General features: G+C 55.2%; 1 protein-coding gene across 1 annotated transcript; it reads left to right on the top strand.

Moving 5' to 3' along the window:
* The first annotated feature begins 486 nt into the window (after positions 1-486).
* On the top strand, positions 487-9,282 carry Frs3 (fibroblast growth factor receptor substrate 3). The gene is made up of 7 exons (XM_051204624.1): positions 487-560; positions 2,016-2,159; positions 3,455-3,543; positions 4,255-4,441; positions 6,645-6,806; positions 7,539-7,690; positions 7,927-9,282. The coding sequence occupies exons 3-7, from the start codon at positions 3,478-3,480 to the stop codon at positions 8,839-8,841; spliced, it is 1,482 nt and encodes a 493-aa protein (XP_051060581.1). The 5' UTR covers positions 487-560; positions 2,016-2,159; positions 3,455-3,477; the 3' UTR covers positions 8,842-9,282.
* The last annotated feature ends 5,599 nt before the right edge of the window (positions 9,283-14,881 follow it).

Below are 14,881 nucleotides of genomic sequence, written 5' to 3'. Positions count from 1 at the left end.
AACCACCGCCAAGCCGCCAAGAGTCTGGAGCCTCTCGGCCCGCCCCCGGCTTCAGCCCCGCCCTCCCCCGCGGGCCTCTGCAGCTCCTCCCCTCTGTCCCCAGTGGTCCCTGGCCACTTCCCCTCCTGGATCCTGAGTCCTGTCCCGCTTCTGTCTCCGATCCGCTCTGCTATCTTTCGCGATGCTCTCCTGCTTGAGAGATTGCTGCTTCCCACGTTCCCCGCCCCGCCCCGCCCCGCCCCGCCCCGCGCCGAGCCCCTTCTCCAGGCAGGCCACGCCCCTCCGGATTCCCAGGCTCCGGCCCCGAGCGCCCTCTGGCGTCTGCGCATGCTCTCTGCCCCCGACTGCAAAGTCCTCCAAAGGGACCTTCTAGGCTGCCTGCCGGTTGCCCCCGCTCGGGTCGGCCCGCCCGCAGCGTCTCGTTGGTGCAGCTGGTGACCTCCGACCCCGCGGGAGCGGGGCGGGGCAGGGAGGCTTTAGCTGCGGGCGGGCGGGCGGGTGGCGGCTGCTGCAGCGGGACCCGGGAGCGGGGCCCGGCGCCGCCCGGGCCGCGGGGCGATGTGAGTCGGGGTGCGGCGGGGCGGGGACCAGGCGACTTTACCGAGGCCGTGTCGAGCCGCGCCGCAGTCTCCGCTCCTGCCCGAGAAAGCCCCAAGCGGGCGGGCTAGCGGCGGACCCGGGGGCTGGGGGCGGGGATGCAGGCTCGGAGGGCGGCCGCGATCTCCGCATTCCGTCTGGGTATCTAGAAAACCTGTAACCAGTTCTGCCTCTCGCTCCCCAGACCCCACCCTCTCCCCTCTCCCCGGTTACACCTTCGGGTCTCCAGGATCCCGCAGAACCCCCTCACTCACTTTTCCAACCCCCTGAAATGCCCACCGACACATTTCCTTCTCCCCTCAGTGGCTTCCGCAGTCACCGTCCTGAAATTCCTCAACCTTTTCATTCTTTCTGCACCATGCCCGAATCCAGGGTTCTCACCCGTCTTCTCCCAAGGCTTCGTGTACATTTTCAGGCTTCATCCAGTGCCTGTCCCCAATCCTGCCTACCTCAGACCACAGCCTCCCCCACCCCACGCAATGTAATCACTCAGTGAATTATCCGATAATGTGTTTGATATCCCAAAGAAAAAGGGGTGTCGGAAAGGAACAACCCCTCCCCCATCTTGCATCCAGTGGCTTTTGGCTTCACATCCCTCCCCAACACCCTGTTGATCATTTAAGCCCCCATGGCTCTTTCAAGTACCCGCCTTAAGCCTGCACACAGTTCTTTCAACCTGCCTTCTCCTTTCAGAGAATTGGCCAGACCAGGAGTGTGGGGTCCTTTTACCTAAGTTGTGCAAAGGTGCAGAGCTGGGGGAGGGGGCACTGGGAAGTACTGTTTTCTGGAACAGGAAGCAGGGCTTTCGAGAGTTTTTTCGGAGCCCTGGTTTGTTGATTTATCTACCTGGGGCTCAGATAATTTGAAACTTTGCCTCTTGTTGTAACTGGCCTTTCTGACACTAAGGAGCGGAAAGTCTGTCCAGCTTTCGGATGGGAAGTGCTTTATTAATACCTACTTCCAAGAGTTACTTCAACTGGAACTCCCACGGTTGACAGATGTGGGGGCAAGGTGCTGGAGGGCAATGGCAACTCCCCCAGATATGTCGTAGCAACAAGACGTTCTGGAATGTTCGTTTTCGGGGTCTCAAGCTGGTGCTCCTGCTGTGCTTGCATGGTGTTAATATTGTTCTTCTGAGAAAGGTCAGCTGATGGTCTCGGTGGCACTCCACAGCTGGTGCGGGGCATCACGGAAGTTCAGTGCCATTGGTCCTAGGGAGCTCCTTCCAGGGCTGAGAGTTTGTGGTCCTTTACCAGAGATCTTGTGTTCATCGATCTTTCTGGTAGGACTTAGTTCCCACTAGGACCTAGACCAGATAAATCCAGGTGGGATTTACTGCTGCTAACAGGTCTGTCTCATGAAGAGTTGGGGCTGAGGATAGGTTTCCATTAATGTGTGGTCTCTGTCTCCTGTGCTAGGTGAGCCCCAGGTGTGACCCACGGGAATCCAGGTGACGTCTCTGCAGGCTCTTCGCCATGTCACCCCATCAAGGACTGGGGGAGTAGAGTGGGAGTTCTTTCCCATGCCCCTCCCATGGTCAGCTCCCCAATGGCCTGGGTGAGGTAAGAACTGTGGCTAGGTGTCAGTTTTGTAGATTTCCTAACTTGGGAGGAATGTAGGGAACAGGTGGCTGGGTTGTTCAGGGTCCTACCACAGCAGCAGAAGTTCCGGGATAATCCAAAGCCTCATGGTTTTTTGCAGAAAAGTGAACCTCTTAAAGCTGTTGGCTGAGTCTAGGACAGTAGCTCGGCAGCAGGGCCTTTGTATAGCTAGTGAGAGGCGCTGGATTAGATTTCTAGCACTAAAACCAAAACAACAACAACACCTCTGTTTGGTCTCTGTCCGTGTGTTTTTTCGTTCCTATAGGTCACCGAGGTCTACGTGGTTTTTTGTCCATATTAAGGCAGAAACCTGTCTGTTGTGACATGTCATCCAATTGCCAATATCCTGAAGGGAAAAGCCAGCTAAGGTCTCTTATCTGTGCTTTGGCCTTTAGGAAGAAAACTCAGCATTCTGTTAGTTGTTATAGTTCTAGAGTGCTGGTGATTGAATCTGGTACCTCATATGAAGGATCTTCCACTGAGCTCAGCCCCAGCATTTTTTCTCAGTGAAGAAATACCTAATCAGTATTTTTAAAAAATCATGCTAGTTTGAGCCCAACCTGGTAGTATGCAGCCCTTGGAGAGCAGAGACAAGAGTTCTGTCAGTCCAGTGTTCGGTCATTAAGTATGGGGTTGTTTGTTTGTTTGTTTTAGTTTCTTGGGTTTGTTCCAGACAGCCTTTCCCTGTGTAGCCCTGGCTGACCTGGAACTCTCTCTCTGTAGACCAGGCTGGCCTTGAATCACAGAGATCCTCCTGCCTCTGCCTCCCAAGTGCTGGGATTAAAGGCGTGCTGCTCCACCACCGCCAGCTCATTGTGTCTTGTGGGCACAGACAGTGTAGCAATGGTTTACTGGAAGAGAGCATCAGAAATGCTGATTTCCGTGGAGTGGAGTGCAGGGTTAGGTGAAGAATGAGGATAAGAGAAAGGAACAAGATGGCGGCCGGGGTACCAAGTGACCCTGCGTTTGCTGAATCCAGATGAGGATGTCAGGCAGTCATACACCCTGTTATAGCCATACTGCCCGTCTAGGCCAGGACTGTTAACCTCTGAGAAGCCCGCCGACCCCCCACCTGCAGGAACCCCTAACTCACTGTAACTGGAATTAATGTTTGGCTGTGGATGGAGAGGGAATTCCCTCAGGGTGTGTCTGTGTCATGCAACCTCTTGTCCCGAAGACGTGCTCACAGTACACTGTTCTGCTCAGAGCCACTTGGCAGGGTTGCCGGTGACCTGCTCATCCTTGTCTTTCCCTAGGGTTAAAAGGCTGCTCTGACACCATGGGGAGCTGCTGTAGCTGCTTGGACAGAGACAGCGTGCCACACAACCACCCGACCAAGTTCAAGGTACCCAGAGCCTCTCCGCCTCGAGTTCTCAGTGGCCTGTTGAGTTTAGGACACCAGTATCTCTAGGGAAGGGGAAATGACAGGCTGTGGCTGTGGACTCATTAAGGCCTGATGCTTGCTCTTTGGCTTCTGAGGCAGTGTGAGTCTGGTGGGGAACCTTGCCTTTTATTTTTGGTTGTTCTTCCCCCGCCCTCACCACCAAGAATAATGTGTTTTAAAGAGAGCATACATAGCCACTAAGAAATACTACATTGGTGTTTCATGAACCTTGGCTCCCTAGGGAGCCTTCTCCTCACACTGGGGTTTGTCGGGGCCAGTGTTTCTCTTTCCCAACTGGAGAGGGAGCCGTCAGCACATTCGCACGGTTGAGGGGTTGGAGGCTGCCTGTATTTGTTCTGCCTTGGGCCTGTCACCAAGTCTTTAGACTTTGAGTTAACAGTTAAATCCCTTCCTCGTTGACATCCCTGTCCTTTGAATATTCAGCCTCAGGAAGTCCTTGAACATTGGACAGCTAACCACCTGGCCTTGGAGGTCAATGGGCGACCTCTTTCCTGTCTGCAAATGACAGAGGAACCAGTGTACCTGTGGCACAGCTAAGAACAGCTCAGCATCCTGGCCCCAGCCCTACACAACACTGCCTCCCAGTGGCTCGGGGTCCCTAGCAGACACTTCCTGGGTTCTCCACTGACCCTGTGTCCACTCGCCCTGCAGGTGACAAATGTGGATGATGAAGGGGTGGAGCTTGGTTCGGGGGTGATGGAGCTGACGCGGAGTGAGTTGGTACTGCACCTGCACCAGCGGGAAGCTGTCCGCTGGCCCTACCTCTGCCTGCGGCGCTATGGCTATGACTCCAACCTCTTCTCCTTTGAGAGTGGCCGCCGCTGTCAGACAGGCCAGGGTGAGTAGCAGCTCTGCCCTCCAGGACAGGGACATGAGTTTGTTATAGAGTTGGAGAATGACCCTTAACATCCTACCATCATACATCAGATTTGGTGGTGTTGCTCAGAGCAGGGAAAGGCCCTAGCCAGGGCCCACAGCCTGTTATTTGAGAGTTATGTGGACCCAGACCAGTACTCTCCACTCTTGAGTCCCTGCCGTTCTTGCTGGGAGCCTGTATGGGAACATTGTTGCGCAATCCCTGAAGTAGCCATTGCTCTTAGGTCATAGTCTACCTAGCAAAGACAAACCACTTTTCCTATTGCTGCCATGGTTTTGGGGTCCGACTGCCCTTGCAGAAGAAGGAAAAACCCTGAGCTACCGTGTCATGCACTCTGGGCTCCATACATAGTGGAAGAGAAGTCAGGAGAAGACCGACTGCTCTGGGCTGAGAGGCTTGGGGTGGAGATCTAGGGAAGCAGGAGCTTGGGTCTCTCGTATACAGATTAACAGATTAACCTTCAAGAGCCCGGCCTCTGTCTGCCATTGCCTGTGGGCAGTGGAGTGTACTGGATCCCCCCTGCCCGTGTGCCCTCAGCAGCCAGAGGTCAGGGGCTGGCACATTGTTCCACGAGGTTGGGGTTATCGCATGAGGTCTGGGCGTGCCTGTTAGGTCCAGATGTGGCTCAGCACCAAGAGTCCTTGGAACTGTGCGGCAGGTGAGCAGAGGTGGAGGCGATCGATCAGTGTGTCTCCGGAGACAGCAACAGACCATGAGTCTCCCGGTTGATTGCTGTCGGCCTTTTCCTCCGTGCCTCTCATCCCTGTAGTTCACAGTACAGGCAAACGTGGCGTGAGCAGAGAGACGTGACAGGCAGTCCCACTCCTGGCGTGGCTGGTCTGTACTTGGCACCTGAGAGGGGTTGTCTGAGTTCCCAGTGCAGGGCTTCTCCCGACACCAGGCTTTCTCTGTCCCCAACCCACCCCTCCCCCTCCTCCCTCTCCCCCTCCCCCCTCCTCCTCCTCTCCCCCACCCACCCACTTTGGGATGGTCTTATTATATGTGGTCTTCGCTGGTCTCCAAACTCATGACAACTCTCTGTCACCTGCAGGTGCTGAGATCCCAGCAGGGTGTCATCATCTCTTCTTGGTGACAGGACTCTTCCTGTCACATTTCTGTCAGAATAGCCCTTTTTTTCTTCCCCATCTTTCTCATTTTGTTTCTACAAACTTCAGTGACCCTATACTAGGGGTAATGGATAACAATATAATGGTAATATAATACCCATTGTCCACATTCCAGTTTAATTAATCTATCACTGTGTGGGTGTGGTGCTGGAGTTAAACCCAGGGCCTGTTCATGCTAGGCAAACATTTCCCCACAGGTCCCCCCCTTCCCCCTGATTTTTTGAGGTGGGTTTTAATGAGTAGCTCAGGCTAGCCTTGAACTTGGTGACTATGGGTGTATAGTGCCATACCTGGTAATATCTAACTTTGCTGTGGATGTTTATACAAGGTGTCCCTAGAGCTTCCCCTGAGTCCATGATCCTGTGTTGAGAGCTCCAGGCTGGCATCTTCAGAGCCATTAAATTCCAGGTGCTCAGCCCAGTCCTGCCACTTTGGGGACAGAGTTGACTTGGAGGGTTTAGAGGCCAGCTGCACTCAGGAGCCACGGGACTGCCTTGCCCTGTCTCTCTTCAGATCTGCCCATCTTTTCTTTTTGCACCAGAACCCATGCTCTGTGAGGGATCTCTGCGCAGAGAGGGGGGGCCTTTGCTTTCTGGCTGGCTTTTGGGCTGGATATCCTGGTCTAGGAGGAGGCCAGACCCAGCTGTCCTTAGAGGACTATTGGGTAGAGATGGCTACATGCTAGTTGAAACACTTTCTTTCTGGGGAGCAGGGAATGGTCGGTACAGGAAGATGGGGCAACTCCCTGGCTTTCCCCTCACCCCAGAAGGCACCCATCCCTATGAAGACAGCTGTACCTTGGGGAATGTGGCTGCTGTGCTGGTCTTGGGATGATAGTAGGGGGCAGTATGGGGACCCAGGTGCTTTGGGCTCCTCCCCTCCAGTGCCCCTGGGATTCTGGAATGCGCCTGGGGTGGATACTCAGAGGAGAGGCACCAGTGTGGGACTGGGGTTCAGGGACACTTTCTCTGGACTGGTTGATGGTCTCTAGCCAGTCTGGGGTGGGAGGAGCCTTATCAGTCCCTTGCCTTCTCCAGGGATCTTTGCTTTCAAGTGCGCACGGGCCGAGGAAATCTTCAACCTGCTGCAGGATCTCATGCAGTGCAACAGCATCAGTGTGACGGAAGAGCCAGCCATCGTCACACGCGACAGCCACCCCCAGGAGCTCGGCCTCCCTCGAGGGCCCTCGCAGCCCACTGGTGAGGACACTCCCACCCCGCAGCCCTAGTGTAGGCACTCAGAGCATGAGTCTGGGAGGCCCAAGTCAAGCCAGCAGGTAAGGAACAGCTGGGTTGAGCCAGCTTTCCTGGACATCTGCCCATCATCAGAACCATTCCTGAGGATGGGCCAGTCCCGGGCAGCGCCAATTGGGTGACTCAAGCTGGAGCTGCAGAGTCCTGGGCCTTGGGTCGACTAATGGTTGGGGAGTAGACAGGAAGACGTTGGGTTGCCATAGAAACAGCAGTCTGGAGCTTTTTGCTTCCGTCTGTCTACTGGGCTGGGTTACATACAGCATGCACCTCTCCTGGCTTGCTGGTGCAGCCGTCTCTAACCATGACTGTGTAGAGGTTCCCACAGTCTGTGCTTTTGGGTCACTGAATCAGATTGCACAGCTGCTTAATGTTCTGTGTCCCTTGGCCCCAACTGTGAGAAACAGAAGGGCTAGAAATGGCCCCGTGTTGTGGAGTTTCCCCTTAAGCTTGACGCGGTCATGGGATGGTCCAGGGATGACAGGTGTACTTCCAGTGTTTAAAGTAAGACTGTGATGGCTTCAGAAGGCAGGGGCTGCCACTTCAGTGTGGTTAGTCACAACAGGGGCCTCAGAGTGTCTTGCCTTGCTGTTGGAGGAGTTGCAGGGCATCCCACAAATGTGTGCATGTGATTGCAAATGATGGTCAGGTGGTCCCCATTCCCTTGGCTGCCACCTCTAGGCTACACCGTCTCCAGCCTCTCCAATGGCTGCCCTGGCTGTCCTGGAGAGAGCCTGCGGTTCTTGGCTCCCCGCCGACCCTCCACAAGCAGCTTACTACACCCCTCGTTCGGGGAAGAGTCCACCCACACCCTTATTGGCTCCGATGAGCAGGTGCGCATATGGTGGGCCACACCCTCGGTGGGGATGGGGCCCAGGAAAGGTGGTGGGAAGGGGAAGAAACTAAGTAGGGCCCCTTCTTACGCCCAGAAGGGTGGCAGCATGTTGGGAGGTTTGGAGGCTGCAGAAGAAACGCTGGCTCATTTCCTGTCTTTGCTGGTCTGTCCCTCTGCCTTCCCCTTCCTCCGAGTCCTTGAACTCACTTTCTTCCCTTGACATTCCCCCTGCAGTCCCACACCTATGTCAATACACCAACTGGTGAAGAAGACCACCGCAGGGGTCGCCACTGCCTTCAGCCACTGCCTGAGGGCAGGGCACCCTTTCCGCCACAGACCCCCGTTTCCGACCAGCGGGATGCACAGGTGTTCTTGCAGCCTGGGCAGGTCAAGTTTGTGCTGGGCCCAACCCCTGCTCGTCGACAGGTGATGAAGTGCCAGACCCTCTGCCCCAGCATGCGTGACCCTCCCCATCACAACAACAACGAGGGCCCTTCTGAGTGCCCAGCCCAGCCCAAATGCACCTACGAGAATGTCAGTCAGGGGAGCCTCCGGCAAGGGTCTGGCTGGAGACTGAGCCCAGAGGAGCCAGGGTGGAGTGGCCTGGCTCACCGTCGGGCTGCCCTGCTGCACTATGAGAACCTACCCCCACTTCCCCCTGTGTGGGAGAGCCAAGTCCAGCAGCTGGGTGGGGAGGCCGGAGATGATGGGGACTCCAGGGATGGGCTTACACCATCCTCAAATGGCTTCCCTGATGGTGAGGAGGATGAAACGCCACTACAGAAACCCACCAGCACCCGGGCCTCTGCCCGTAGCCACAGCAGCTTCCCTGTCCCACTGACCCGCCGCCGAGGCTCCCCAAGGGTCTTCAACTTCGATTTCCGCCGGCCAGGCCCTGAGCCCTCAAGGCAGCTCAACTACATCCAGGTGGAGCTCAAGGGCTGGGGCACAGACCGTCCCAAGGGGTCCCCGAACCCCTCGGTATCCGGAGCTCCTGGGCCCATCCCACACCCTGTTAGAAGCTCAGACTCCTATGCCGTGATTGACCTCAAGAAGACCGTGGCCATGTCCAACCTGCAGAGGGCTCTGCCCCGAGATGATGGCACTGTCAGGAAGACTCGACACAACAGCACTGACCTGCCTCTGTAGAGCTGGTCCCCGCCTGCCTCTGCCTCCTGCAGGGAGACCTCCATCTCACCCACCAACCCAGGACTCACAGATGCTTTGCAGAAGACACTGGGGTGGACCAGACATTTCCCTGCATTGCTGGCGTCCGCAAAGACGTCAGCTGCTGAGTGTCTGGTCCCCTAAGCTGGGGAGAGGAGAGGGTGAGCTGGAGAGGAAGGAGCCATGGTGTAAACTGTGAAGGGTTCCCAAGGTTGCATTTTGCACCCTTCCCTAATGTCTATTTGTCTCGTCTGTCAGCTGTCTGTCTGTCTGTGTGTGTGTTTCTTTTCTTTCTTTTTTTTTTGGGTTGGAGTTTTGAAACATTTTGTACCTGTTGATTTTATTTATCAGTTTATTTTTCTATTTATTGTTTTAAATGTAACTTAACATATTTATTATTAATATAATTATTTTTAAATTCTGGCTCAGTGAGTTCTATCTTCTCGTGCAGTCTTTCCTGGCAGGGGTCTAGATAGGCACAACAGGGAGGCCTAATAGAGATAAGGGCTTCGTTCTGGCAAATCCAAAATGGTTGTCAAGTCTGTGGTCATTTCTTTTTCTTCTCTAAGAAGCCCCGGTCTCAAACTTAGTTTCCAGGGATGGACGAGCTCTGGGAACAAGACCCCCGTTCATCACTGGGAGCCCAGATTAGATGGCACTTGGAGGATAGTTGCCCAAGAGATGACTTCCTCATTACAGGTTGGAATGGACCAGGGAGAGGAGAAGAGCCCCAGGCAAGCCCCAGGGGCTACTGCTGTGCCTTGATACATTGACCCAAAGGTAGACCACAGCTTCTCAGCTACCCCCAGGACAGCTGAGCCCAGGCCAGAACCTTCCCACGGGATTTTGCTCAAATCCCAGAAATAGCCCAAGGAAAACCGTATGATGTCTGACCAGCCTTCCAGCTTGTCATTTGAGGTTTTCCTAGTCCTGGGGCACCGGGCCTCGACCTCACCTCATGCCCAGCAGGCCCAGCAGATCTCCTGCCAGCCCCCGTCACTCAGGCCACCTGGTGCCCCCTGGTGGCAGAGACTCCATTCTTCCTGAGGCCATTTGTGCCTCCTCCCTGTGATGACCCTGAGGCCTAAGCGAGGATGAGAGCCAGTTTGCCCAAGTCGTGTAGACAGGCCTTTTCCCTGGACGTGTCCTGTGCAGTGAGCATGTGGCCCTCTTCGTCAAGGCAACAGTCCATGACGGGGCTCGCTGGTCTCCCTCTGCCGCCGGCTGGCCTCTTTTCTCGGACTTCTGTGAGGGGATTAGAATGAGCCTGCCTGCCCATGGCTGTTAAGCTACACTTGTGAGTGGCCAGACAGAACTGGTCATAGCATTGAGAGACTCCCCTCAAGTAGGGTCCAGCAGGATGCAGAGGAGACTGATGCCTCCCTGAGGAGCTGCTGGCCGCAGACCCTTCCCCCTCTGCTGCCCTGCTGACCTCTGACTGGGGGGGGGGTGACCCTCTGTGGAGGAGTCCCATGTCAGCACTGTGGCAGGGTGTCCCTGGTCTCTGCAGCCTCCTGAGGTGGTTTCAGTGCTGCGCTGTGTCCTCCAGCACCATCCGCCCCCCCCCCCGTGCTGTGAGGCTCTGCGGGGGGGGGGGGGGGGGAGTGAGTGAGGGCAGATAAGGCTGTGCCGGGATCGAGCCTTAGGACCCTAGTCACACTTCACTGGCTGCCCCCCTGCTCCCAGGCCTAGTCTCTTGCCCCCTCTCTCTGCCTCTCTCCCTGTACCCCTTGTGGGAATGGAACCCAGGGCCTCGTGTACTATGCAGAACTACAACCCCAGTCCACTGACAACAGACACTGCAGAGGGCTGGCCGGAGGCTGCTGCAGTCAGGGGACCTGATTCTGTCCCTGGTTCCACCGCCCTGCAGGGTTAAGCAAAGGGGCCTCACTCTACACCTGAAAGACGTGGCACTAATGTGACAAGTAGCCAGCCAGGCGATGATGGGATCCCACTTAGGAAATAGACAGATTTCAAGTATGGCACTGTGCACCTTTAGCTCCAGCCCTTTGGAGTCAGATGCAAGTGGATCTCTGAGTTTAAGGCAAGCCTGGTCTACATAGCAAATTCCAGCTCAGCCAAGATACATAGTAAGATCCTGTCTCAAAACCAAAGAGCCCAGCTGTTCATGAGGGACAGCCATCAACAGTTGTCCCCACTCTTGAGACCCCCCCCCAACTTCAGATTTGCTGCATTCCTTTAGAGACACTTACTCTTGGTTCCAAAGGCAGCTCTGACTCCTTGGGTCCCCAGAACAAGTCACCATTGCTTCCGTGGGAAAGTCCAAGACACAGGCCCCAGAAATTGGACACAGCCCAGTGGGGCCAGCCTGCCCCTTCCCCTCTGCCTGTGACCCACATCCACTACAGGAATTTATCTCTCCCCAGGAGAGGGTAGAATGCGAGAGAGCAGCCCTTCCTACAGGAAGGGATGGATGGGTGAATGGGCACAGTGCCCAGGAGGGTAACAGCTGCCGGTGTGTTGGGACCTGTCCCTCAAAAGTCAGGGCTGGGAGCTTAGATGGAATCAGCCATGTTGTCCAAAACTCATTAGGCAACATTAGTGGCTGAGCACTCCCTCCCTTTTCCTTCGAAGGAGGCACAGCTGGCCCCTGGGCTTCCCTCAGGAATGGACAGAAGCCAGCATCCTGTCTGTGAGTGACATTTCAGGTCCGACCGGAGAGGCCCTCCCCAAACGCATCCCCGAGTAATAACAAGGCTTCGCCAGATCTACACAGAGCGGCTTTCCACAGAGGCCAACACCATTTATCACTGTCAGGCCTCACTGGGCAGGTTTTGTTATCGCTGTGTCCAGAAGAGGAAACAGGCCGGGAGGTGAAGAGATTCACCTCAGGCTATGAGTTAATTAATGGCTTGCACTGAGGCTGGATGCCAGGCGTGTGGCCATCCCACCCTGTCCCGTCCCTCCCCTGCTCTGGGCCAGGCCTAGCCTGACCGGGGACCGCTCCCCCTGCCCAAATGTCTCCATTCTTAATAGAAGCACATTCCAGTGTCCCCACTTGCAAATCCTTTGGAATTCCAGGCCAGGACCTTGCCTTAACTCTCCAGTGACCTGCTCCTCCCAAGCCTGTCCAACACCCACAGATCCACCCTGCTGCTATGCCCTTGTGAATCCTCAGGGACAGCTCCTTCTGTCCATGGGAGGGGCCAGGGCAGGTGTGTGTGGGAGTCTTGACCTGGCCTGCCCTGGTTTCTCCTTGTGGGTAGGAGGACCGCTCAGGTCAGGCTCCACAACCCTGAGTGCTCCAACAAGTACCTTCAAGTGAAATCCTACTCAGAGGTGAAAGGGTCATGGTAAATGCTGTGAGGTCTCCAGAAAAGTCTATGGTGGAGAGGAGCTGGGCCAGGGTGAGCAGGGTGCAGTGTCCCAGCCCAGGAGACCTGGCTGTGTCAGCAGTCCCTGACAGCAGCAGATAATGGACGCCAGGCATGGCAGGAGGAGTGTGAGGCTGTGTCACGTGGCATCCAGCCAGCCAGGAGCTAAGACTCAGCTCACATCCTCCTCGTCCCGTCTGGGACCCTAGCCATGGAATGGCTGCCCACATGGACGGTGGTGGAATGGCGCTTCACAGTGTATGGTAGTTCCTCCTACCTCGATGAAACTGACCTAGACACTCCCTCTCAGACATCCCAAAGGTCTGTCTCCCAGGTGATCTTAAACTTTGTCAATCAAGGTTAACCAGTACGGGCTGGGAGATGGCTTGTTCCGTACAAACACACCCTGCCCATGCAAAAAGGTTCATAGCTCTGGTAACTACAGCTCCAGGAGATCCGGTACCCCTGCCCTCCGCTTCCGTGGGCACACATACATATGACATGAACATACATAAGAGCTTTGTGTGTGTGTGTGTGTTTGTTTTTATTTTCGGAGACAGGGTTTCTCTGTGTAGCATTGTAGACCAGGCCAGCTTCGAACACACAGAGATCTGCCTGCCTCTGCCTCCCAAGTGCTAGGATTAAAGATGTGTGCCCATTATCCAGTCTGTTCAAGCCCTTCCAGGGACAGGGCCACCACCCTAGAGGCCCTCTCTCCTCTGCACCCAGTACTAATTCTGCATGCAGCCTGCACATGACTAAGGCTGGCTTCTCTGCCAAGGGTGCTTGAGCCCTGAGGCTTGGTGGCGCCATTGACCGCTTGGCATCAGTTTCTTCATTGGTCACATTGGGATTATAACAGTTCCTCCCTCCAGGAGTTACTGCAAGCGTCAAATCAGAAAGCGACACCCCCAACGTTAACTGATTCGTAGCTGGGTGCTCAGTAAATGGTGACTGATGCCACTCTCATCTGCATTTGATTTTTCCCAGCATGCCTTCTGAGCTTCTTTGAGCCATGGCTGCAGACAGCACCCAGGCCTGACCTTCGCTTACCTACAACCAGGCATTGCCCTGTTCTAGACATTGTGATTTCACTAACACAGACCCTAAGTGCTCATTTCTCCAACCATCTTTCCATATAAACTCCTGCCACATCCCCAGCCCTATCTAGCATGGAAGTTCCTGGCAACTCAAACTCGGAATGGTCCATGCAGCCCAGTGCTGTTCCTTCTCAGACCTCCGAGTATGCCTGGGATACTCGAGTGGCCCCAGTTCTTGCTGTGTGCATGGAGGTGACGGAACACGGGGCGTGGAAACTCAGGTTTGCGAAAGCGCCTGGGAAGAGGGTCTCCACAGGGTGCTTGCTGAAGCTTCATTCTATGCAGGGAAGCGCCCTGATCTCTTGTCTTGCTCTTTGGGTAGACACCTCTCTGGGCCTCATTTCTGGCAGAGCTACCCCTGGAGAGGACCCGGGAGGTCGGGGATGCAGGGCATCACTCCTGTACCAGATGTGAGCTGTTATTACTGTGATCACTGTTTTTGAAGAGCAGGGCGTGGCGCCCCCACTGAACTTGTGGCCTAGGCGTCTGTCATGTCCTGCCTGAGCCCTTCATCAGGTCTGTCCGTTAGCAGGGAGCTGTGGCCTCTTGGGGACCAGGGGAAGACTCTCCCTGTTGCTTCCTTCCACCTCCTTCAGTCTGCTGTACTTTCCCTCCAGGTATGAGTCCCAGAAAGAGCGAGGCGGGGGGGGGGGGGGGGGGGAGATGAGTACTAAGGAGTAACTCCCTGGGGAAAGGAATGTGATGGGTGAAATTGCTGGTCTGCTCTGGACTGTACACCAGGCTGAGGCAGCCAGCCGTGCCAGGAGCAGCTGGCTACGGCTAGAGGGTGTCAACTTGAAGTGTGGGGGTGGGGAAGAGGTGCCAGGTGTCCCTGGAGGCTCCCTGTATCCCTTTGCCTAGGAACATATCAGCAGATTGATACATGGGAGCGGGGGGAGTGAGGCCCAGTGTACACAAGTACAGGGACCGTGATTTCCAAGTAAACATTGGACGTCCGGGATACAAAATCTGGACTGTGTGAGCTGAGCCCTAAGAAAGCCTCCAACTCCCCAAAGCTTTTGTCTAGGTGGGGAAACAAGGATTATGGGAGACGTCCTCATGTCTCTGATAGCTGTGGGATCTCAGACACACCCCACAACACTCGGAATCCATTTCTTCAACTATTACGGGGAATAATTGGCACAGAGACTGAGGAGATGGCTGAGTGGGTAAAAATACTGGCTATAAAAACTTAAGTTCGATCCCCAGCAATGACATAAACAGCCAGTGTATCCCGTACATACCTGCAATTCCAATACCAAGGAGGCAGAGTTGGGGAGAGGGAGGGACACTGGGATTTGCTGGGACGCATTTTCCCTGCGTCAGTGAGCTCCAGGTTCAGTTCAGTGCGAGACCCTGTCCAAGAAATTAATATGGACAAAAAATTAAGGAGGACATCAGACATCCACCACTGGAGCAATAAATACGCACATGCATACAACCCCTCACACACTTGCGCATGTACTTCACACACACACACACACACACACACACACACACACACACACACACACTTCTCAGTGGTTATCTGACACACAGCATGGGCAACAGCCATTAACAACAGTCATCTGAGGAGGGAACATTCTT

The sequence above is a fragment of the Phodopus roborovskii genome, unplaced genomic scaffold (genome assembly GCF_943737965.1).
Source record: "Phodopus roborovskii unplaced genomic scaffold, PHOROB, whole genome shotgun sequence".
NCBI classification, from domain to species: domain Eukaryota; kingdom Metazoa; phylum Chordata; class Mammalia; order Rodentia; family Cricetidae; genus Phodopus; species Phodopus roborovskii.
Note: the sequence above shows the minus strand (reverse complement) of the source record. Positions and strands in the feature narration are given on the sequence as shown.